The sequence below is a fragment of the Ictalurus punctatus genome, chromosome 14 (assembly GCF_001660625.3).
Source record: "Ictalurus punctatus breed USDA103 chromosome 14, Coco_2.0, whole genome shotgun sequence".
Taxonomy (NCBI): domain Eukaryota; kingdom Metazoa; phylum Chordata; class Actinopteri; order Siluriformes; family Ictaluridae; genus Ictalurus; species Ictalurus punctatus.
In genome coordinates this window covers 19,132,931-19,158,074 of record NC_030429.2, presented here as the reverse complement: position 1 = coordinate 19,158,074, position 25,144 = coordinate 19,132,931, and the positions used below count along the sequence as shown (strand labels likewise).

Below are 25,144 nucleotides of genomic sequence, written 5' to 3'. Positions count from 1 at the left end.
GAGACATGATGTTAAGCATAGTGTGGTTTTAAGATGTCAATAGTGTCTTAATAATATACTATAAGTCTACATAATAGAATGTAGTGGCATGGTGTTTACATACATGAATGTTGACTTCATAATGAAGTCTGCAAAAAAGTGTAGTATAATCTGATTTATCTGTGAACAAAAGTGCAAACAGCAGCACTATATATATATATATATATATATATATATATATATATATATATATATATATATAACAGAATTATTTGTGAAAAGTTATAGTTAAAAAGAAGTTGCCTTGACTTGTACCATGAAGTACAAGTGCCTACATGTACTAGCAAAAGTAACAAGTTATGATGGCACAAACTTAATTCTTTTCTTTTTTTTGATCAAGGTTTCTTTATTAGCATTTTCAAATTAAAACAAAACAAACAGAACAACCACCCCCATACCAGACAGGACATGCATATTACATATTATAAAACCCTACCACCATAGGAAAGAAGAGAGCAAAAGGAATAAAATTATACTGGTTACATAATACTGTCAGCATCCATGTCTTCGACAAAGATCAGAAAAGGTTGCCAGATTCTCTAAAATTGACTAATCTCTCCCCTGACAGTGTATCTAATCTTTTCCAATTTAAGATGGCACATGACTTCCCTGACCCAATGATTATACATTGGTGGAACAGGATCTTTCCATTTAAACAATATTAATCTCCTGGCCAGGAGAGTGGAGAAGAACATCATGCTGATTTCACATCATCTAAAAGGAGTATTCTCTGGGGTCACCTCAAACATCGCAATAATAGGGGGCGGCTTTACCACTCTTCCCAATATCTTAGTGACAAACTTAATTCTTTTGGAAGAAATGATTTTCAAGAAACTTTTGTGGGCTGAACTGGAGCAAAAACAAATTTCTGTAAGGCTATAAATCACATTTTTGCCTCACAGGATAACAGTTTGACATAAGATGTCTTCCACTGTCCTTAATGATTTCATGAAAATAGTCCACTGATTAGAAGGACGGAGGCTTGATTTGCCTAGTGGGTATAGCAACAGCTTCACCAGTTTACTGTATTATCAGAAGGTGATCCTCTAAAAGGACATGATGTGATTAGCTAATAAAACCTGAGAAAGTCTCACCAGAGCACAGGATGAAAAAAAAAATACAGCCAAACAGCCTGTTTTTCTGGTGTGTGTGTGTGTGTGTGATCCATGCTGGGGGGAAAACAAACAGAAACCCTCTACAAAAAAGTTTGTAATGGTTTTAATGATTATAATGGGAATTATATTAGTTTTATTGGGTCTCTATTGGTGTCATGTATCTAGTGGATACCTAATGGAAACCATTTACTAATGGTTTTAATGATTAATAGCTGATGGTTTATAATGGTATTTGAAGTGGGAAACATGAGAATTTCTCTTATGGTTTAAATGATTGTTTTTTCAGCAAGGATGCTTTGAACAACTACAGAAAGAAACAAAAACATATTTCAGAAAAAATAACACCCCCCCCCCCCCCCCCCTTTTTTTTTCTTTGCTCCGTAATACCCCCCGCAGTTTAACCGGATAACATTTCGCTAGTGATAATGGCTCTGTCCTAAACAGCATAACATGATACTCGATAGTAGGTCTAAACAGCACGTCACTGTTGCATGTGCACTAGCTCTAGGACGACGCTGATGTGCGGTTTGGGACACAGCTGATATGCCTGAACAAAAACACGCCGCCAGTTACCCGGATGAGCTGTTGTTCCATAGGCGGTGCTGTTCCGGGACTGAGAGAAGAGAGACCGGAGAGATACTCATCTGTTCAAGAGGGTCAAATATATACATAGATACATATATACGTAACAATTCATCATTTTTAAAAGACATTTCTCTTCAACACGACGGTTAGAGGATTGTATTGTCGCGGAGATGAAATGAGCGAAACGACGTTGGGCTTGTGTTTAAGGTAATTTGAGTTTACTTTTCAATGAAGCTGAAAGGCTCTCTCTCTCTCTCTCGCTCTCTCTGTCTGTGTGTGTGTGTTAGCACAGCTGAGTGTTGGGCTGCTAACTTGAGAGCTAGCCAGCAACCAAGCTGTCTTCTTCTTGTTCTTCTTCTTCTTCCTCTTCTTCTTCTTCTTTAAGACCTGAGGGATGTCATTAATGAGCTGATAAAGCATGCTGCGCTTTGATATTTTCTGTATGCGATGTTCTACTTAATATTTCCCAACCTGTTTGTTTTTTATTTTCCTCTCTGTCTCGGATAATGTTTGAGATGAGACATGGAGCTGATTGATGACTTTATAGCTGTGATGGAGAGTGGAGCTGTGCCTGAGCTGTGCTGCCAGCTACTAGACTCTATAAATATAAGATTAGTCTGGATTTCAGCAATATGTCTGATGAAATGTAGACAGCTAAGCACTTAGCATATATATATATGTGTATATGTATATATATGTGTGTGTGTGTGTGTGTGTGTGTGTGTGTGTGTATATATATATATATATATATATATATATATATATATATATATATATATATATATATATATATATATATGTATATGTATATGTGTGTGTGTATATATGTGTATATGTATATGTATATATATGTATATGTATGTGTGTGTGTTTCCTCTTCATGACATACTTCACTTTGCCCCCACCAGGGCAGTTACCCCTATCCAGTTTGGTGTGTGTTTTAAGCAAGTCTAGTGTCATGTGTCTCCTTAACCTGCATTGTATTGGTATGATCTTTATATCTTTTCCACTGTACACAAGCTTATAAGCTGGTGTGAGTGATTGATGGCACTGCAGGTGTAGCTCAAATCTTCTGTTCAGTGAAAACATTTGACATAGCAAGGCCACCATGTTCTGGACAGCTTTAAAACCGTCATCCTGTTGCCTCATGGAAATAGAAAATAGAAGAATTCTTTTAATGACTCTTTCTTGTTCTACTATCAGTGAATCAATCCGACTTTTTCCATTTTGAAAACCGACGTCTGAGAGCTGGGTTTCAGGCAAATAAATACCTGATAACAGTCTTGACATCCTTTCAGTAATCGAGCTGAAAGTCTGCAAGCGTGTGATGGCGAGTTGTGTGAAACCTCAGACGTGGTGGTGGTGATTTTTGTTTGCTGAGTTCACATGTTTGAGTCAGTAAACATAACGGCATAAAATACACCTGATACAAGTCCAACGTTTCAGGGCAGTGTCAGTCCTGACAAGGTGCACCGATCTTATTTATCAATAAAGGACTTCACATCTGGATTTGTCACATCTGAATTTGGACTGCTGGACCAAGAACTATTTTGTATTTGGGTTTGAATTGAAGCAAGGGATGCTTGTGGATGATGGACGTTCACTGTGGTCTACGTGAGACCAAATAACAAACCTATTACATCACAGTTTTTCCTGAAGTTTTTCTTCATGGTCTTAACATTGTGATACTTTTGAGAAACATTATCCTGCCGTTTGTTCTTGCGTATTTGTTACTACAGGTTAGGATTCTGACTTTACCTGTCTGTTAAGCTTTTTAACCAGTTTAAGTAGTGTTCGTTTAAGAGGAATTTGACTTGACACTACTGCTGCCAGACAGAAATAGCATATTGTTGTTATGTTGCTACCCATTGCTCTTGTGAAATGTCCTGCACTATATTAAAACAAACCATTGAAACTATTAGTTAAGGTGCCTCTGAAATCCAAATTGTCATTATAGACACAAATGAGCCAGTATACATTTAAAAAAAATAAATAAAAAAAACCCCAACTGTGTTTAGTTTCATTTTACAGTTCCTGGAGAAATGGTGAGAAATTTTGATGACTCATCCTGTATTCATGCAGTTTGTGTCCAATCAGATGCTTATCTACATTGCCCTGATAAACAAACCCTAACCCTAGCAGCCTCCTGATCTTTTACAACCTCATAACAAAAATATGACGACTGCACTCTCCTAAATACTGTAATGTGCAGTCAGTATAGGGATTTTCTACAGAAAGTGGGCAGAAAATCCCATCCATCCATTTTCGGTAGCGCTTATTCTACACAGTGTCGTGGGAAACCTGTCCCAGGGAACTTTGGGCACAAGATGGGTGACATCCTGGATGGGGTGCCAACCCATCGCATAGCACAGTCATGGACACTCACACTCGCACACCCATTCACACACTACTACACATTTTGGGAATGCTAGTCAGCCTACAACGCATATCTTTGGACTGGGGGAGGAAACCGGCCCCGAAGCATAGGGAGAACATGCAAACTCCGCACAAACAGGGCAGAGGCTGGAATCGAACCCCCAACCCTGGAGGTGCAAGGCAAACGTGCTAACCACTGAGGTGGGCAGAAATTATCCCATCTACAGTTGCAATCAAAATTATTCAACCCCCATTGCAAATCAGGTTTATTGTCAAAATGTACAGACTTTCAGCTGTTTGCAATGAACAAATCAAACACAAGCAATTGAAATAGTTCAACACAACGAATGCTTCAAGTGGTTTCTCTAAATTCAACTGAAAATGCAACTTCTAATGACTTCTCTGGTTTCAAATTTATTCAACCCCTTCATGGCAAACATCTTTAGTACTTAGTAGAGCACCCTTTTGCTGTTATGACCTGCTGCAAACGAGACACATAGCTTCTGGCAGCATTCCTGAGGAATCTTATCCCATTCCTCATGAGCAATGGCCTCCAGATCTGTAATATTCTTGGGTTTGCGTGCTGAATCCACCTTCTTCAAATCCCACCAGAGATTTACTATGGGGTTCAAGTCAGGTGACTGTGTTGGCCCTGTAGAATCTTCCAGGACTTCTTCTGGAACCAAAGCCTTGGTGGAATTTGAGGTACGCTTGAGATCATTGTCCTGTTGGAAGGTCCAATAACGCCCAAGCTTCAGCTTCCTCATAGACAGCATGACGTTTTCTCCTGTATTTCCTGATACTTCAATGAATCCATCTTGTCTTCCACACGCTGCATTTTTCCAATGCCAGAGGATGCAAAGCAGCCCCAGAGCATCACAGAGCCACCACCATGCTCGACTGTGGACAGAGTGTCCTTTCTTCATTCTTCTTTCTCCAGATACACCACCGATCCATCGTGCCGAAAAGTTCCAGTTTTGTTTCATCGCTCCACAGAACAGAATCCAAAAAACTTCTGTGGCTTATTTATATGATTTTGAGCCGACTTTTCTTATGCGTTTGGGTCAGTAGTGGTGAACGTCTTGGAGTTCTGGCATGGAAAATGTCTGCGTTTAGTACACCCCATACTGTGCTCACTGAAACCTCAGTGCCTGTTTCCACCAAGTCTTGCTGCAGGTCTTTTGCAGTCACTCGTGGGTTTTTCACAACCTGTCTTCTCAGAAATCTGGTTGCAGCTGTTGATAGCTTCTTTTTTCTGCCCCGTCCAGGTATTTCATGCACTTTCTACCCTTAGCCAGTTCAGGTATTTCATGTGTTCCAGCTCAAGCATACCTGCTGCAACTAATGACACCCTTGATTGCATATTTGTGCTGTTGTGAGGGATTCTATTCAGTTGAACTATTTCAATTGCTTTTGTTTGATTTGTTCATTGCAAACAGCTGGAAGTCTGTAAGTTTTGACAATAAACCTGATTTACACAGGGGGCTGAATCATCATGTTGATTGCAACAGTATTCACAGATAATAGCAGCCAGGTGATTATGAGTAAAATTTTGTATGTAATTCAGTGTTGGTGAATCCATCTTTTGATGAACAGTGAAGGTTATGCTGGTGGACAGACGTTATATTCACAACTCAGATAAAGCATTGTTTTCGGGCATTGTGAGGTTGTTTTCTGTCCACGTTCAAAGTTTTTTCTGTAATAAAACCATTCTAACTGAAACAAAATCCTCTAAAAACTGATTGCTTATACAGTTACTGTATTTTACTTTTTTATTTTTACTTAATGATCTTTTTTTTTTTTTTTTTAATTGTTTACAGCATACTCATGTGCCCACATTTTGTAGTATATTCCTATACAGTACAATCCGATACAGTGTTATTTTAGCGTCTTATGTTAAATGTCAGTCTTTTCCCTGTCTCCCGAGTGGATACTGCTATGGAAAGATGGAAACAAACTGCTGTGATCTGGTACCAATCTGAGGTGCGTTTCCCCCCCACAATCCTCTGCTCTAGGAAAACAAACTCGAAGTGGCAGAAGCCAAAATGGCATTGAGAAATCATACACAGCTGAAAATGATCTCTCGTGACATTCGGATGTATTAAATGTAGCTGCTTTGCTAAGCCACTTTGGTCCTGTTCACACATCATCATTGGGCTCAAGTGCTTAGACAGCACTAAAGGTGTCTTGAGATCTGATCACCCAAACTACATTCGGAGGTGATTACCGGCCGATACCGGCTGATACACATGCCAACATGTGAATAAGGGGAGTACTGGCACTTTCTCTGTTTTTTTTTTTTGTTTGTTTGTTTTTTTTTGGTTTTCTTTCTCCCCCCAACTCAAGCATTGATTAAAACACTGCACTACACATTACTTTTGAATATTCAAACACATTCTGCAATGATTCTCTTAACGCTGTATTTCTGTAGTCTGCTGTAGGACAGCCGTAAAGCCTTTGACTGCGCCATATGCTCAGAAACCATGCAGATACATCTCCAGACATGAGTTTGAGACTCCTGTATATTGGACATGTTCTATAAACACGAACGTTATAGACTAACGACACTCTCTTTCCATTAGTGTGATTGCTGAAAGCACATGAAAAGGGATTAGTTGAGTGAATGATGTACAGCTAAACATAAGCACTTCGTTTGAGTTTTCAGGTGGTACTGGCTAGTATTTTTGCGTCTGGTTTTGACCTGACAGTTGGTTGGTCTTGGCAACCTTACAACTTACGATATGTGATCACAAGTGGTCTCTGAAAACACTTTTGAGACATGTGAAAATACTACTTGAGATGAATACTTTAAGATACCTTAATGGATCTTAATACCTTAAGTCTTGAGGGCTTGTTACCTTCGGAATCAATATACCTTGAAACCTTGATTGATTCGGTGTGGCGTACAGTGTATCTCGGAAGGCTTTTGGCTCTTGTGGAAACCAGTCAAGCATTTTGACATGGTGCGTCCCTGACTTCCTGTTTTAAAAGGAAATCGACGTATGAGTTCAAATCACAGTACACAATTGTACAATATTCTCCGTTATTACGAGGGCAAATATAAGTGTATATCAGTATTGTGCGGTGCAACTTTACTTCCATTGATGCATTCATTGTAAGAAACAGCAGTGAAGAAAGAGAATTTAAAGAAAAACAGTGAAAGATGTACTATCTATAGTAAATATCTACAGTACTGAATTTGCAGTATGTATGTTTATATATTCGCATGCTTCACCGTGTGTGCAGGATACAGAGACCTTAGTTTATTAAAGGCAAGCAGTAATCACACGAGCTGTGACTAATCAGTGTTAGACGTGTGCAGTGGTGGCAGACGTGTTACCAGCAGTGGCAGTATAATTTTAGTGCTTAAAGGATCTGCACAGTTTGTTATTGAGGAAGGTTACAGTGTAGGGTACAGACGTGTTGGTTTGTCTGGTACCTCGCCTCTTAAGGTGCTGTATCATCAAACCCAGTGCTGATTTGTAACGTTCTTATATTAAAAAGGTGAAGACCACGTGACGTATGCGTAAACACACAAAAAAGCTTTTGTCTGTAAGGTGAATCACCACGCAGTCAAGCACCTGCTGAATCCGTTCTCTCAAATGGCTTACCATTGGAATGACCTGAAGTCCAGCGTGATTGGAGCGCTGGCTGAACCTTTTAAAGCTTTGAATAATATATGATCTCTCTCAGATTGAGTGTCTGTGTGTTGTATGATCTGCGAGCTGTGTGTTGGCGCTCTACATGACCGCCTCATGGCATGGCTTATTTACCAGTTTCGATCAATGGTAGTGAGACTAGCTGTGTATTGGCTGCTCACCAAGCTGTGTTTCTGTGCTATAGCTACGCTTGGAAACCAATCCACATCAGGATCTCCACTCAGTCTGGGTTAGTCCGATCTGACAGTGCAACGTCTCAACGCCTCAGCTCAGGCATTACATGTTTTTTACACTACTCTAATGACAGCTCATGTCTCATCTCATGACTCTAAAGTGTTTGTATTGTGTAATCCGAAAACGTTATAAATAATAATCTTATTCTCTGATTCAACCTGTTGAAGGGCTGTAACAATTCGTCTGCTGCCCAGTCTCACCTTTTGGTTGCTTGTAAACCTCTTTGACCCAGCTTAAAAAAATATCAGCAATGTAATGTAGCAGTGTATAGTCAGTCAGTCCAGGATTTTGCGACCGCAGAAATTAAACATTTTTTTTTTCCAGTGAATCTATTTCCAATAAGGTTATTCCACTGTATAACACGCAACTTTATTTATGGACTTGAATGTTGTGAATTCTTTATATTTCAAGATTTCTTGAGTTAATACTGATGTCTGGTGACAATTTCATGTGAATAGCCTCATTGGAAATATATTTACTGTAAAACATGTTGACGCGTCTAATACTTATTTCTCGCACTGTGTGTGACTGCTCTTGCTTGGTCTTCTCAGTATTTCCAAATACCTGATTCTAAAAAGATGCTCTATACAAACCGTTCTACCATTTATCATACCGTATGTACTCTGGACAATGTGTGTAGTGCAGCAGGTGGTGAGAACCCAGAGCTACCCCAGTTACCCAAGCTGGTAATTTGCCCACCCTAGAAAGTAACAAATAGTGTAACTTGGCTCATTTTCCATCAGGTAAGGCACAAAGACACGCACTGGAAGACAAGCATGCTGCCCAAGCCCTTATCTGTCACTGAAATGGAGAATACTAGGAAATGAGTTTGTACCTGTATGGTTTAAAAATGTTCTGCTGTGAATTATTAATACAGTGCTTAATGTAGTGAACATGCTGGACACGTGATTAAATATTTAAAAGGTATGAAATATGCATATTCAACATGTTAAAGTAACACTACAGCCAAAATTTAAAAATGTAGACAATAGTGCATCTGTTTGGACTCTGGGAAAGCCTCTCCTGATGTCGCAGCAAGTTCTCAAAAGTGTACAACCACTTTTTGGGGCAGGTTACTTGAATACATTTTTTGTTTAAATTTCTCAGCAGTTGCTTTGCAAAGTAATTTCTTTTGGAAAAATAGGCTAGATTTTTGCTTTCAGATTAGTGTTAAAGCAGCAGAAATAACTGGTCAGATCTGATTTTTTTTCTAGTACACGGATGACCATTCGCAGCAGGGAGAAGAGGAAGATAAGTCAAGGGCATATCCAAACCTCATTAGGCCTAAAAACTAAAGTCAGCTGAGCCAAGTAAATAAAATGCATGCTTTGTGTGGAATATAGATCAGATGGAAGTTTCTTGAGATACTTTTAGATCTCTTTGAGTCCTCTGATTTGAGGTGCTGGTTGTACATTCATAAACATACATCATTTTTCGATAGTATTTGTCTTTGTCTGAGAAAAAGTGCGCACCAGTACCTTTTGGTTTTTCTCTCCTTCGTATTTACCACTTCCTGGTTCAGTGCACTCTTCTGCTGATTTGTTATCTTCGATTAAAAAAAAAAAGTGTGGAGGAGTGAAGTACCATGTATTCTGCCTAAACTATGTAGAGATGCTCTAGTGAAATATAGATTAGAATAGTACATAACAGGTTGTATGAGCTATTAATCGCTAGTTTATACCATAATGCCTGTAAATAAAGTCAGTGTTGTGATGTTGATTATTACAGTTGTAATCCATGGATACACAAAACACACAGAGAATTTATTTCCACATTTGCCATAAGAGAATGATCTCATGTTTATGTTAGACTGCTGGAATAAATTGATATTTTTGATCTGTCCAGTTTCTTACATTTTAAAGTGCTCCATTGACTAGTCAGGGCCTGATCCTTAAAAATCATGGTGAGGTATTTCAGAGAATATGATTCGTGCTCTCTAAGAGGCATTCTGTGTTAATATTATCTCAAGCGGGGCTTGTGGAAGGCTTGCATCTGGGTGCGTGTTTCCTTAAAGCAGGTTATATGACATTATCTTATAGAGGAAGTGTTAACACATAAATACAGTATCAATGCTGAAGCTGTACTGTCAGCCAAGATTTATTCGTCAATCATTAACAGTTATGACATTCACTAATATTTTACTAAGTTCTTTTTTTTTTGCAAAAACAAAACCCAACAAAACAATGAAAATGCTGTTCGTTGTTTATAGTTTCTACAGAAATTCAAATCAGCACTCTTATTATTATTGGGTACATGCTCAGAAATAAAGGTGCCAAACTGTACTTTTCCTTGTTGCTTTGGTGGCATTGGGTGGGGGACCATTTAATATGTATGTTGTACCCAGGAAGATGCATTTAGTAAAAAGTAAAGAGCCAAAAAAAGGTGCATCAGTGGTCCTTAAGGTCCAGTTAGTTTATTAGTTAATGTAGACTGTATTCTCATTTCCAGGTGAAAGATACATACTAAAGGTACAAAAGAAACCACCACGTGATACTTGGTACTACCACGGCCACAAGGAAAACTACCCTTCTTTCTGAATGTTTGTACATATACACCTGACCATCATACCCATATGTGGTTTCTCCTCAAACTGTTGCCACAAGGTTGGAAGCACACAATTGTGTTGCATATCTTTGTATGCTGTAGCGTTACTATTTCCCTTCACTGGAACTAAGAGCCCAAAACTGTTCCACTATGACTTTGGGATGAACTGGAACACTGACTGCACCCCAGACCTCCTCACTTAACATCAGCGCCTGACCTCACTAATGCTCTTGTGGCTGAATGAGCAGAAATTCCCACAGCCATGCTCCAGACTCTAGAGGAAAACCTTCACAGTAGACTGTTGGTTACTATAACCTATAATTATATCATATACAGGTGCATCTCAAGAAGTTGTAATTCGTATAAAAGAAGCCCCGACCGAGTATCGAGTGCATAAATGAACATACTTTTCAGAAGGTCGATATTTCTGTATTATAAATTCTTTATTCTAATATTTTGAGATACTGGATTTTTGATTTACATGAACTGTAAGCTGTGATCATCAAGATTAAAACAAACAAAAAAAAAAGCCTTGCAATATTTCACTTTGTGTAATGAATCTAGAATATATGAAAGTTCCACTTTTTGAATTAAATTACGGGGAAAAAAATGACCTTTTCCCCGATATTCTAATTTTTTGAGATGCACTTGTTAGGTATGATGGTCCAGTGTCCACAAACAGTGTATTTTACTTGCGTCATGTGAAAACAAATATATACAAAAGTACTTGTATTTGAATGCTTGAATTTTTCTTGTTCAGGTCATTAACTGCAGTGGTTCCCAGTGCAACTCCTCAACATAGTCTGTCTTATTGTACAGTTAAACAATATTTAGCACAACTATATTCCACATTTCCATGAAGTCCTTGTTTAGCTAAATTTGAATTGAACAGCTCTGGACTATTTATTTCAAATAGTAAACCCCACTTTCAGTCAGTAAGGCGTCAGCAAATGATTGAGTAACTGGCTAATATGCCAGTATTTAAAGTTCACTAACTGTAAAAGTGTTTACGAAGTTTATTTTTTTAAAAAGTTTTTTTTCTACAGCAATAGAGGAGACACCTGGAAGCTACACTTTTCTGCTTTTTCAGTTAAGGTAGCTGTCAGACTGAATGTGAATAAAATTCGACCAACAGAAAAGCCAGCTCACTGAAAGTGAAAGGATGTGGACATGAAATATGATGGTGGCTATTTTTGCTTTTTGTTGACTTTATCTAGGTGAACTTTGACCTTTTGAATTTGCAAACCTCAGTCTTCTGAGGCAATAGAAAACAAATGGGTAGGGCTATGGTCTCTTCAGTTGGTAAAAATTTTTTTTTTTTTTTAATTGAGGAGCAGCTTATTAGTAAATAATGTCAAAATTCCATTTGTGGCAGTGATAACACCAGTCTTTTGCCAGGCTGTTTTGGGTTATCCATCCATCTTTCTGTCTGTCCATACATCTGTCTGTCTGTCTGTCCGAGATTCTTGTTAGTGCGATGTCTCAAGAAGGAGTGTTTGAATGTTTGTAGGATTTGTATGTAATTATCACTGAAACCAGCAAATTAACTAAGATTTTTGAATTTATCCAAACAGGGTCAGGTTCACTGCAAGGTCTGAAATAATTTTTCTTCAAAAGCTTTCTTCCTGTTTGATGTATATTTTGATGGTATATCAGGCATATAAATTAATAATAATACAAATGAATAAGGACTAGACTTATTGGCGGTGGAGGTGTCCCCCACTGACACCTTGATCACACTCCCCAGAACCAACATATTGTTGTTCCAGGCAACTTGATGGTATCATGTTACTCTACAGTACATATCAACAGAATGGAATGGTGGTGCATTTAACTGTTTTTGGTGCTAACAAGCTAACATTTAGCCAGTGACAGCTAAGTCCTTTATAAACCTTAGTTAGCATTAGCTATTGAACGTACACCTGTGGAACATTTTATCAGGAACACTGTGCTAATACTGGGTCGGACCTCCCTTTCCTCTCAAAAAAGTTTCAATTCTTCATGGCATGGATTCCACAAGATGTTGGAAACAATCCTTTGAGATTCTGGTCCATGTTGACTTGAAGAATCTGCAGGAATTGTGTTATGCAATCATGTGCACTTTCATGCTGTGAATCTCCCGTTCTACCACATCCCAAAAATGTTCTACTGGATTCAGATCCGGTGACTGGGAAGGTCACTGAAGAACACTGAACTCACTGTCATGTTCATGAAACCAGTTTGAGATTACGTTTGCTTTGAGACACGGTGCACTATCATGCTGGAAGTAGCCATTAGAAGATGGTAAATTGTGGACATGAAGGGATGCACGTGGTCAGCAACAATATTTAAACAGGCTGTGGCATTCAAGCGATGATTGATTGATTTGGTATTAACGGACCCAATATGTGCGAAGAAATCATTCCCCACACCACTACATCACCTCCACCAGTCTGGACTGCTGACACAAGGCAGGTTGGACCCATGGATTCCTGCAGTTGGCACCAAATTCTGACCCTACCATCTGTGTGCCTCGGCAGAAATCGGGATTCATCAACTAATTGTTCCAGTCTTAAACAACCCAACAAACCCAACAAAAAACAAGTTGCAAAATCGTACTCTGCAAGGTGTCATACAATTTTTAAGGTCATGTCATTTGCACACCATAAATGACAGACTAACATAAGATAATTGGCAAGTACATCGCAGTGCATTGCAATAACTAAAATTAAAATGAATATCATTTCATGATTCTCGATACCAAAGTAGTACTTTGGCCAAAAATTGAAGACCCAAACTTTAGGTTGGTAACTCTTCATAATTAAAAAAAAAAGCTACTAAATGATTATTAATAATTAAAAACAAACATGGTTTCATTCAATGTTTTAAAATAGACTAGTTAGTTATGGCAGTTATTGATGCATTCTAATACCTTACTGTAGTAAAGCTAAAAATAGTGTCTCACCAGTGGCGAGCAAAGACACGGGGAGATGTGATGGCAATAACAAAGAAGTGAATGCCTTCTCAAGAGCTTCATGAGTCACTGCACAGGAAAATGGTTAGCCACATCCCTGAAGAGGAAAAAAAAACCTGTTAGTAAAACAGTCAGTAAAACATTTTAATCAATGCAGACGTTCCCCACTGTATAGCTGTCAGACCCACCAAGTCTTTGTAGAGGTCATGATGCTTGTCAGCCAGATGCTTAATCAAGTTGCTCTTGATGGCTATTTTATTGTGAAGGTATTTGCATATTAGTTTTTGGTTATTAAGATGGTCAAAAATATGCCCAAATACACTTCTTAAGCTTTTAGGTTAAAGGCAGAATGCGAGGTCTAATTACATTCCATGCATTTTCATCCATACGTTTCCTGTAAAGCTGCTTTGTGATAATGTCCATTGTCAGAAGTGCTCTACAAATAAAAATTGAGTCGAATCGAATTGATTAGTGTTGGCTTCTTTAAATTCTTGTGCATAATTGAAGGTATTGAATTATGTTGTATAATTGAACCATTGAATTTTTTTGAAAAGGTCTCAAACTTTCAATACTTGTGCAACACTAATAATATGTGGGTCATATATTAATGCCTAAAACACACAGGAAGAATTACCACTCTTAAGTTAAGTTTAAATTAATAATAATTTCTGTTTTCTCTTTTTTTGTTTTGCTTTTGCTTTATGTACTAACCTCTGAACTGTAATTACTTTGGGAAAGCCTTGAGTTCTGATGCTCATTCTTCATATCAATGGCCAAAGGCTAATGCGTAATATGACAGTGATTTTCAGATGGATAACTTTTTGTTTTTTGGTTTGTTTTTTGTGCCCAGGTCAGTTATCATGCAGTGAGAGGGGCTGGCGTGTGGTTCCTGATCCTGCTATCCCATGCCCACAGTGCCAGACTGAGGTGCTCTTTCAGGGGCCTCTCTTGCTCCCTCGGTGCCCGGAGCCATGGAGCATACGCGGGAGAAGGAGAGCGAGCGGCCGGCTCGGAACACTAAGACTGCTCAGAGCCGCAACACACACTCTCGTCCGTCTGGCTCTGGCTCGTCCGGTGTGCTGATGGTCGGCCCAAACTTCCGCGTGGGGAAGAAGATCGGATGTGGAAACTTTGGGGAGCTGAAGCTTGGTACATTTTTATCTCTGTACCAAACTAGTGCGACTAGCTAGACCAGTGTTTCCCAACTGGGGAGCCGCGGCACCCTGGGGCGCCGTGTAAAAAATCCTTCAAACCTTTCCAAAATTCTAAAATGTGTATAAAACTTTTAATATATATGATAAATATCTGAAGTTTGAAATAATAGCACAGACACAGAAATAATAAGACAGGCACACACGCACATGGCAATAACAATAAAAAAATTATATGATAAAAATAATAATAATTCCCTCCCCCTCCCCCCCCCCCCTCGCTAACCTGTCAGCAGCACGTCAACTTCAGTATGCATGTGTTTTCTCCTAATAATTAGCGTGTGACTATGCATGTATAGTGCAAAAGAATATGGACAGATTTCTTAAAAGAAATGCTTCTGGACCATCAGCTTCATCCTCATTGTAGCTAATGCTGTCTAGCATTAGTGTTTTCGAGGGGGTGCCGTGACTGAAGAAAGGTTGGTAAATGCTGAGCTAGACAACTCATTAGCCAAGATAGCCTAACGTTTATGCAGGCAGTAGGTAATTTATCTTCTAACAATGTCCATATTTGTCACATTTTTGGGCACTGTATTGGTTTTGAGGTTGTACATTATATGTTTCTGAATGCATACTTCGATTCACATTCATTTTATTAAAGGCCTGGTTTAGTTTTTCTAAACATGCATTGTACTGTTCAGTAGCAAAAATATTATACTTGCAAAGTGAGAGATCAAGCTCAAAGAAATAAATCAAATTTCCTGCCCTTTCTAGTTCAATTTGCTTATTGTTGAATTTATGTGGCTTTTGGAGCTGGAACTATTAGCAGTGTTTTGTAGCGTCACATTAGTGGAATAGGTTAGATGCATTTCGAAAGAAATTGGAATTTATTTTGCACTTCTTTTAATATCTGTTTTTTTGTTTGCTTGTTTTTCACAATATAACAGTAATGTAACATGTTCATTGCTTTAGTTAAATAATCAATTCATTGAAATTGCATTAAAAAAAAAGTCATATGCGTTATAGGTTTGTAGTTTCCCATCGAAGCATGAAGGAAGCCATGCTTTATATAGTTTTGTGTTGTCAAACCGACATCTGACTAATTTCTTAGCTAATGACCATGGAAAAACAAAAATGTACAGAGCATGAGGTACCCAGGACCACTCTTATCTTATCGTCTTGTTAAAATAAGGCATAAATGCAGGGCTGTTCAACAGGTGGCCTGTGGGCTTGATGCAGTGAATTAATGTAACCAGTAAGTAAGAAATCATCAAACAAGGAATACCTTTATATATGAAATTTATGGTGAATTTGTTGTGGGGCTCTTCAACATGCCATGAGTGAGCAAAATGGTTTTGGAGGTGAGGTGTAGACAAGTAAAAACCTGTACACGACAGAATGTCATGTTTATTGAACTGTTCCCTTTTCTGAGTCTTCTGTTCTGTCTCATTACGGTATGTCTGTAATTGATGGAAATGGTTAAGACAGAGTTCCCCAGCTGCAGACAGACATACATAGCTATATCACTCAAGCTGAGTGAAGCGAGATGGTGAAGTTCATGAACGCTTATGCTCAAAATATTACCCTTTGCAGTCAAGCTCGTTCGAAGTGTTCTACAGCTGAGTTCATCGTGATATTTACTTTCTCCACTCGAACAGTCCATTGTTTTGTTTTGTTTTGTTTAGTAAAAGACTGGGATTATTAGTAAAACATTTTATGCCAGTTCTAGTAAGCCAGCTCATAAGATGTAACAGTTTATTTCTATTTTGTTCCAGGCAAGAACCTATACACCAATGAGTATGTTGCAATAAAATTGGTAAGTGGCCAAAAGATTCCTCCATTTTACAAAGTTTAAACAAGGGCTTGAGAATTGGTTGCGCTTGTTAAATGATCAGGGCCCTAATTTAGACCGTACAGGAAAGGATTTGAAACTCTTGAATAATTATTTTGATCTGATTGTCCTATTCTTCAGTTCATGCTGCTCATAATATTTTTTTGTATTATATTTTGTACAAAAAAACAACAGAAACATATTGATTTTAATATATGAATGCAGTTGAGGTCATAAGGTTTACATATGCCTTGTAGAACCTGCATAATGTTAATAGTATTTTTTTAAACAATAAAAATTGCATTTTATTGTTTATTTAGTGCTGTCCTGAGTAAGCTATTTCACCTAACAGATGTTTACGTATAGTCCACAAGACACAATAACAAATGAATTTCAACACACTACATTAAGAGCCAGGGGGGTGTAAAATTTTGAACAGGATGGTTGGTGTAAATCGTTTTGTTTAAAGCTCTTTTTTTTCATTCAGTACTGCCCTTCAGACGATTAATAAATTTACATGTCTCCCAGAACACAAAATACTAACAACTTACACCGATCGACCTGTTCAAAAGTTTATGCAACAACAACCCCCCCCCCGGCTCTTAATGCTGCCTTCTTGAGTATCAGTGAATGTTTGCACCTTTTGTAATAGTAGTGTATGAGACCCTCAGTTGTCTTCAGTGTGAAAAGATGGAGCTCAACATCATATAGCCGCTGTTTGGAAATTGGTCAAATATGCAGAAGATGCTGGAAAAGCAAGGAATGTGCAGGACCTGGAGGATTTTTCTGAAGAACAGTGGGCAGTTTAACTGCTCAGGACAAACAAGGGACTCATGAACAACTATCACAAAACATAAAAGCAGTTGTTGATCATCCAGATAACGACACACAGTATTAAGAATCACGAGTGTGTAAATTTTTAACTGGTTCATTCGTGTAAGTTCGGTTATTATTGTGTCTTGTGGACTATATGTAAACATCTGTTATGTGAAATGTGCTTATTCAGGGCAGAACTGAATAAAAAACAACATGCAATTTTAATGATCCCTCTTGTTTTTTGAATTATTAACATTTTGCAGATTCTGCATGGTGTATGTAAAATTATGACCGCAACTGTAAGAAGTAACAAGTAAGTACACCCCATGGAATGGTTGGCTCTTTTTATTTATTTATTTATTTATTTATTTATTTATTTTTATTTTATTTTATAAACATATTTGGACAAGCAAACATTTGATCTTCTTTGAAACAGTGCCTATTAATAAAGTTGATACACTATCAAATTACACAAAATTTACTTTTTGTAGTAATTCCCATAATTTAGATTAACAAAAAAACAGATCAGTCACATGGAAAAAGTAAGTACACCTCTACATTAATCACACTTTCAAATCCATAAAATTAGAATCAGGTGTTCAAGATTGGCTGCCAGTGATTAGAACCTGCTTAGGGAGTGCAGGCGTTATTTAAACCTCTCATATCTAGTGTCTGGTGATCCCTTTGTTATTTAGGTGTGTGGTGTCATCATGCCAAGATCTAGAGAGTTCTGTAAGGCCTTCAGTAAAAAGGTTGTGGATGCCTATGAGTCTGGCAAGGGAGTCAAAGTGATCTCTAAATTTATTTGAAATACAACATTCCACCATAAGGAAAATCATGTACAATGTTAAATGTTTGCTTGTCCAAATATATCAAAAAGCCAATAATTTCCATGGAGTGTTCTTGTGTATATGTGTGTGTGTGTATATGTGTGTGTGTATGTATGATATATATATATATATATATATATATATATATATATATATATATATATATATATATATATATATATAAAATTATTTTATATCTCTCACACTTCATATTACACATAGTGTAATATGAAGTCCCTCTGAATGAAATTAGATAATTTAGTACTGTAGCAAGAATATAAATGCTGCTGTTAATAAAGGTGCATTTTAATCTAATCGTGCATGTAAAACTATGTGGTTTCCAAACTGCTCTTTCTTCTGGTTCCAGGAACCTGTGAAGTCGAGGGCGCCACAGCTACATTTGGAGTACCGTTTTTATAAAACCCTGGGCAGCACAGGTGACTCTCTCTCTCTCTCTCACACACTCACACACACACACACACACACACACACACACACACACACACACACACACACACACACACACACACACACACACACACACAAGTGCCCTTCCCTTACTTTTTTTCATCTAAAGCAACACACATGCACTAATTGTTTAACCTCAGTCTCTCTTTCTCCATTCATATTTTTTTTTTCTATTTCCGTTACACGTTTGCTTATTTCTTTGTTTTAAGACATTTTAAGTAATTCGCTACACCAGTCCTGTAACCTGACGTAGTGTGATATCATAGTGTTGATGTAATGGCATGGAGAGTTCTAGATAATGATTGCAATAATTCTTGCGTTCTTTAACAAATTGAGTCATTTTAGGTAGGAGAGTTGTAAAAAGAAACCAACCAACCAACAAAAAAAAAAAAAGACAATTCTTCTTTCTCTTGTTCTATATCTCTCTTCCACTTTTGCTTGCACACGTGCGCGCACACACACACACACACACACACACACACACACACACACACACACACACACACACACGCTTTATTCTTGCAAGCCCAGGTGCCAACAGCAGCCCTCTCCCTGTAGTGTTGATGAGACACATGCTCATTGTGCTGATATAGAGTGCTTGTGTTAATGGGAGAATGTGTATACCGTGCAAGTGTGAAAACAAAGAGCCTCTTTTTGTTTAATATCAGGCTCTTGTCCTCCTGACTGTCTGTAGTAGTAAAACTGCTAATGTTGGCTGTATTTGTATGTTAGCTGTAACCTGGTGGTTAGCTGTGAATGGTGCCACATTTAGGTCAACAGTAGAAGATTGCATCTGAGGGTGCTGCACTTATGCTGTACACAGGAAGTTTAGTTTGCTGTCGTGGCTTTGCTGTGAAGTGCTCGTTGTTTGTGACACCAGTACATTTTTTTTTTTTTTTAATAGTCATTTTAGTTTTTTAGAAACCGCTGATCTCCTGGGATTTTCACTTAAGTCACTAAAGATTTTGCACAGAATGGTGCAAGAAAACTAAAGAAAAAACCATACAGTGTGCATCAGTTCTGCAGGTGAAAACGCCTTGTTGATGAGAGAGGTCAGAGGAGAATTGCCAGCCTGGTTCGAGCTGACAGGAAGGCTGGAGTAACTAAAAAAAACAACAACTCTTTTTATGGTGTTGTGGGGAACAGAAAAGTATCATCAGAACACACAACAGAGCAAACTTTGAGGAAGATGAGCTATGACAGCAGATCACATTGGGTTCCACTCCTGTCAGCCAAGAACATGAATCTCAGACCACATTGGAGTCAGTGGTGGAGTCAGTATTGCAGTGGCAGTGGTGGCTTGGTGGTTAAGGCTCTGGGTTACTGCTCAGAAGGTCGGGGGTTCAAGCCCCAGCACTGCCAGGCTACCACTGCGCCCTTGATCAAGGCCCTTTACCCTCTCTGCTCCAGGGGTGCTGTATCATGGCTGACCCTGTGCTCTGACCATAACATGCTGGGATATGTGAAGAAAAGCATTTCACTGTGCTATAATGTATATGTGACTAATAAAGACTCACTATTGGACACTGGCTCACAGTTGAAGATGTTTTTTATTCTTTAACTCCATTGTGCATCCTGAGATGCTTTTCCCTGACCTGATGTTTGATGTGGACGTTAACCGAAGACCTGTGTCTCCTTGATTTTGACCAAATGACCAATGCATTGCACTGGTGCCACCTGATTGGCTGACTGGATAATAACGTGAATGGGCACTCTGTGTGATTTGGTAAATTAGGACATACAGAGTATAGAATTAAGGACACGTACTGTATATGATGGCACCAGTGTCCTGTAATATATCAAGCATAATGACACACATGAGAGCTTTGCTTGTATGTTAATTAATCCATAATGCTAGAGTGTTGCGCTGAATGACAAGAAGTACTCCTCTTGATGACCCCACTTATTTTGCCCTCCTCCTCCTTATCCCCAGTCCGAGTAGAACACACCGTCGCTACATGGTGCAGCAGTCACCATCTCCAGCGAAGACTCAAGTAGCTTTCTTTCTTTTGCATTATAAAAGGATCTATGATTATAAAACACATCTATGATTTCATTAGAAACATTAATGAATTGCAGAATGCCATAATGATCAGGTTTTTGCAAAGTGCTGAACATTAAGAATGATACTCTAGATTCTATACTTTTGAAAAGTCATTTGAAATGCTGGTGAAACTCAATATCTTATCTTGCTAAATGTGCTAAATATTTTATTAGCCCTGTATACGTGTGTTGGGTGGAGCCAGGACACCCAGGGAATTATCATGCCATCTGGCACTGAGGACGAACATGAGAGAGAGAGAGAGAGAGAGAGAGAGAGAGACTAACTACATTATTCCCCTGCCAGCAGTGTAGGACTTTTGCCTGTCTGTTTATTCACCCGTATCTCCACTCTTCTAATCTCTACCACTCCATGTTTGTGCCACTGCTTTAGTGAGTCATGGCAGATACGTGATCAGTGGTTTTGAGGGAAGTGAGTGGGCTGTGTTTCTGTATGTAGCTGAGAAATTCTCTCTCTCTTTCTCTCTTTTTCCATGCGTACACATCTACAAGTATTCGGTTGTATACACTAAAGACAGTTACTTGATCTTCAGGGGAGACAGATTTCCTCATGGGAGAGAGTTTCCATATCCCTTTCATTGCATGAATGAGTGGATCATTTAAATGGTCTTGTACTTGTAAATTCTCGAACCCCTTATGTCATACTTCCACATATGCACCAACCAAATCACTAATGTGGACGTGGACGTCAAATATCAATATCATTTTTAATACAGCTTAATACTGGCTTTAGGTATGAGTGTCAGTCATTTTCCAGTTAGATGTTGAACATGGTGTTGCTGAGTGAGTGATTCAAACCTGGTGTGGGATGAGTTGTGTTTCTCCAAAGGCTGGATGCTGTGATTCATGTAGAGCCTGATAAACTCTTCTCATGATTAATGCTGAAGTGGAATGATATACCGGCAGTGGAACTGGTTGTTGGTGAATTGTAAAACAGTGTGTCAGCATTTAAGAATAAAGACTTGTTCACACCTGGCATGTTTTTTCAATGTGCGTAACACACAACTGACTTCAGGTTTGACAAGTCTTTCAATCAGTCCTGACTCCCTTAGACATGTAAGACGTGCGTAAAACCCGTGCAAAAAAAGGCCATGCGTCCTGCTGAGAGCTGCGTTTAGTTAATGTATGACTAATGAATAAAGCTAATGAATATGAGGCTCCACCCCGGTACTACATACATGGAGTAGTAAATGCAACTATAAACCTGTCATTAAAGTCAGGGTGAAATAAATGCTTGAAGTAGTTTTTCTGCATCATGTTGACATTGTATTTCTTGTAAATGTTTCTGAGATGGAAAAAAATGCTATCCTAGTCGTATAATCGACGTGAGAGACTTGCATCAATAATCACACCAAGGTTTTTTATTGCTGCGTATGATGTAAATGAAAAACCATCAAGAGTTGCCACATAATCGGAAAGCTTAATTCTAGCTTTCTTTCTTCCTAATAGAAGTACTTCTGTGTGGTTGGAATTACTGTAAGTAGTAGAAAGTTACTCAGCACCCAGTGTCTAATGACCTTTACACATTCTGTCATGTTATCTGGTTTTGTTGAAACATACAGCTGTGCATCAGCATAGCAATGGAAGCTAATACCATTAACAATTTCATACTTGGTCAAATCTGAGACAGGTAAGAGGCATTTCTTTAACCAGTACAACTTTTTCTAATTTGTCTATAACATTATTTTGATCTGCACAGCGCTGACTGGGCATTATACACAAATTAGCCATAACATTAAAAACACCTGCCCATTTTTGTGTATGTCCCCCATCAAAACAGCTCGGACTCGTTGAGCAACAGACTCCACAATACCTCTGAAGGTGTGCTGTGGTATCTGGTACCAAGATGTTAGCAGCAAATCCTTTAAGTCCTGTAAGCGAGGTGGGGCCTCTATGGATTGGATTTGTTTGTCCAGCACATCCCAACAGGTGCTCAATCGGATTGGGATCAGAGGAATTTGAAGGCCAAGACAACACCATGTACTCTTTGTCATGTTTGTCAAACCATTCCTGAACAATTTTTGCAGTGTGGCAGAGCACATTATCCTCCCGAATGAGGCCACTGACATTAGGGAATACCGTTGCCATGAAGGGGTGTACTTGGTCTGCAACAATGTTTAGGTAGGTGGTATGTGTCAAAGTAACATCCACATGAATGCCAGTGCAAGGTTTCCCAGCAGATCATCCCCCAGAGCATCACATTTACTCTGTCGGATTACCTTGCCACTGTGTGTTCTGACACCTTTCTGTCATAGCCAGCATTAACTTTTTCAGCAATTTGTGCTACGGTAGCTTCATCACTTAGCCTTGGACACACATGACCCGGTCACCGGTTCACCAGTTGTCCTTCCACTGCATACCGGGAACACCCCACAAGACCTGCCATTTTGGAGATGCTCTGACCCACTTGTCTACCCATCACAATTTGGCCCTTGACAAAGTCATTCCGATCTTTTCCCATTTTTCCTGCTTCCAACACATCAACTTTGAGAACTGACTGTTCACCTGCTGCCTAATATATCCCACTCCTTGACAGCTGCCTTTGTAATGAGAGAGTCAATGTTATTCCCTTCACCTCTCAGTCGTTTTATTGTTATGGCTTATCGGTGCACATTATACAAGCAAAGAGCAGCAACTTTGATCAGTACTGAGGTCAGTATTAGGTCATTTACTACTTTAACTAGTGCTTACTCAATACTGTGATTAGGCCTAAACCCTGACTGAAATGTGTGTGATTCCTATGCAAGTATGAGCTCAGCTTCTGAGCTACAATGTTTTCTAGGATCTTGGTGATAACGGCGTGGTTGATCAATAACTATCAATAGTTATCTATAGTTTTACAGCTGACATGGGTCAATTTTTTTTTATTATTAGGTGCATAGCAAATGATAAGGCAGTTTATTATTTCTAATAATGTTCACTACTACTTCTGGTAGTATTTGTTTAAGAAAATGCAAAGATATCAGATCTACTGCCCACATTGCTGGTTTTAAGGAGGAGAACAGTGGAATTTATTCAGTCTGTTGAATTGGGGTACATTTGTAGTTATATTGGTCATTATGTAATTACATATTAGTGTGAAATTCATACTGAATTTTCTGTGTATCTATTCTTTCCCTGACAAAAGGAATGTATTATAATATTCAGATCCCTGACAGATAGCACTGTTGAGTCATTTCTCTGAGATGACCAAGCAGAAATAGCAAAGCAAGCTCAGAAATCAGTTTGCTTGTCTCTTCCTGTGTGTCATAGCTGAAAAGCCAGTTTCCTCTTAAGTTTCATCTTGCCCTGTCCAATTTCCTTTGGGATTCTTATTTTTTTCTGTTTCACTTCATTTTGTTAGGCATTTGTGTCAAGTGAGCTGTTGTCACGAAAAGTGGATCCAGACTATGTGGCTCATCATCAACCATCAGCCATTGCTTTAATAAGATGCATCAGTAACTCCACTGTAGTGTTTGCTTTGTGTGCTTTGCTGTTCTTGTATGAGCTTCCTGTGCCGAATTATTGAAAGGCAGGGAGGACTGTCTTTTATGCAGAACTTTCCTAATAGAAATCGACAAGTTACAGAGCCTAAAACAATTTCACAATTATTTTTATTTCACAAGGTGTTGTTCATTTAGCCATCAAATGGCTTTAATATTTTTTATATGTAATATTTTCTTTTCTTCTAAGTGTTAGTAATTAAAAGCTAACTAACTTGCTCTCTTGTTCTCTCAGTGGAAGGGTTGCCACAGGTGTACTACTTTGGCCCATGTGGGAAGTATAATGCAATGGTTCTGGAGCTGCTAGGTCCCAGTCTGGAGGACTTGTTTGACCTGTGTGACCGAACATTCTCCTTGAAGACGGTCCTCATGATTGCAATTCAGCTGGTAAGCATAGCTTCCATTAAAGGCTTCCAAAAGCCATAAGTCTGTGATCTGTTCTTTGAGAGGTTTACAACATGCCACATATCTGATTGCATGAGTGGACCACGATTCCAGCCGTGGGCTCTTTTTGGTGTGTGTGGTTTTCCGGCACATCTGACTCTCCTTGTGAGGGGTCTGTTAATCAGCTGACAAGTTGAATCAGATGTGTTAAAGAAGGGGAAAATTTTTAAAAATGAGCGTGTTGCTGTCACTCGTGTATGCACCCGCTCATAATGATCGTAACGATCAAGGTTTTTTCCTGTAATAAGTCAATTTTGGGTTTAAACTTGAAAAGCTTATTGGCTTAACCTCTACGCTAGTGTTGCTACAGTGAGGGGAAAAAAGTATTTGATCCCCTGCTGATTTTGTACGTTTGCCCACTGACAAAGAAATGATCAGTCTATCATTTTAATGGTAGATTTATTTGAACAGTGAGAGACGGAATAACAGCAAAAAAATCCAGAAAAACGCATGTCAAAAATGTTATAAATTGATTTGCATTTTAATGAGGGAAATAAGTATTTGACCCCTCTGCAAAACATGACTTAGTACTTGGTGGCAAAACCCTTGTTGACAA

The 25,144-nt window shown here is 38.6% G+C and overlaps 1 protein-coding gene across 4 annotated transcripts in view; it reads left to right on the top strand.

Annotated features, from left to right (window-relative positions):
- Window positions 1–1,734: 1,734 nt before the first annotated feature.
- LOC108274686 (casein kinase I) overlaps window positions 1,735–25,144 on the top strand; it is a 36,962-nt gene continuing 13,552 nt past the window's right edge. For all 4 annotated transcript variants that reach the window (XM_017484935.3, XM_017484934.3, XM_017484933.3 and 1 more), the window contains exons 1-5: window positions 1,735–1,946; window positions 14,356–14,654; window positions 16,432–16,472; window positions 18,501–18,570; window positions 24,380–24,531. In XM_017484935.3, the coding sequence (XP_017340424.1) occupies window positions 14,477–14,654; window positions 16,432–16,472; window positions 18,501–18,570; window positions 24,380–24,531 (441 nt within the window). In that variant the 5' untranslated portion in view covers window positions 1,735–1,946; window positions 14,356–14,476. The remainder of the gene's footprint in view (window positions 1,947–14,355; window positions 14,655–16,431; window positions 16,473–18,500; window positions 18,571–24,379; window positions 24,532–25,144) is intronic.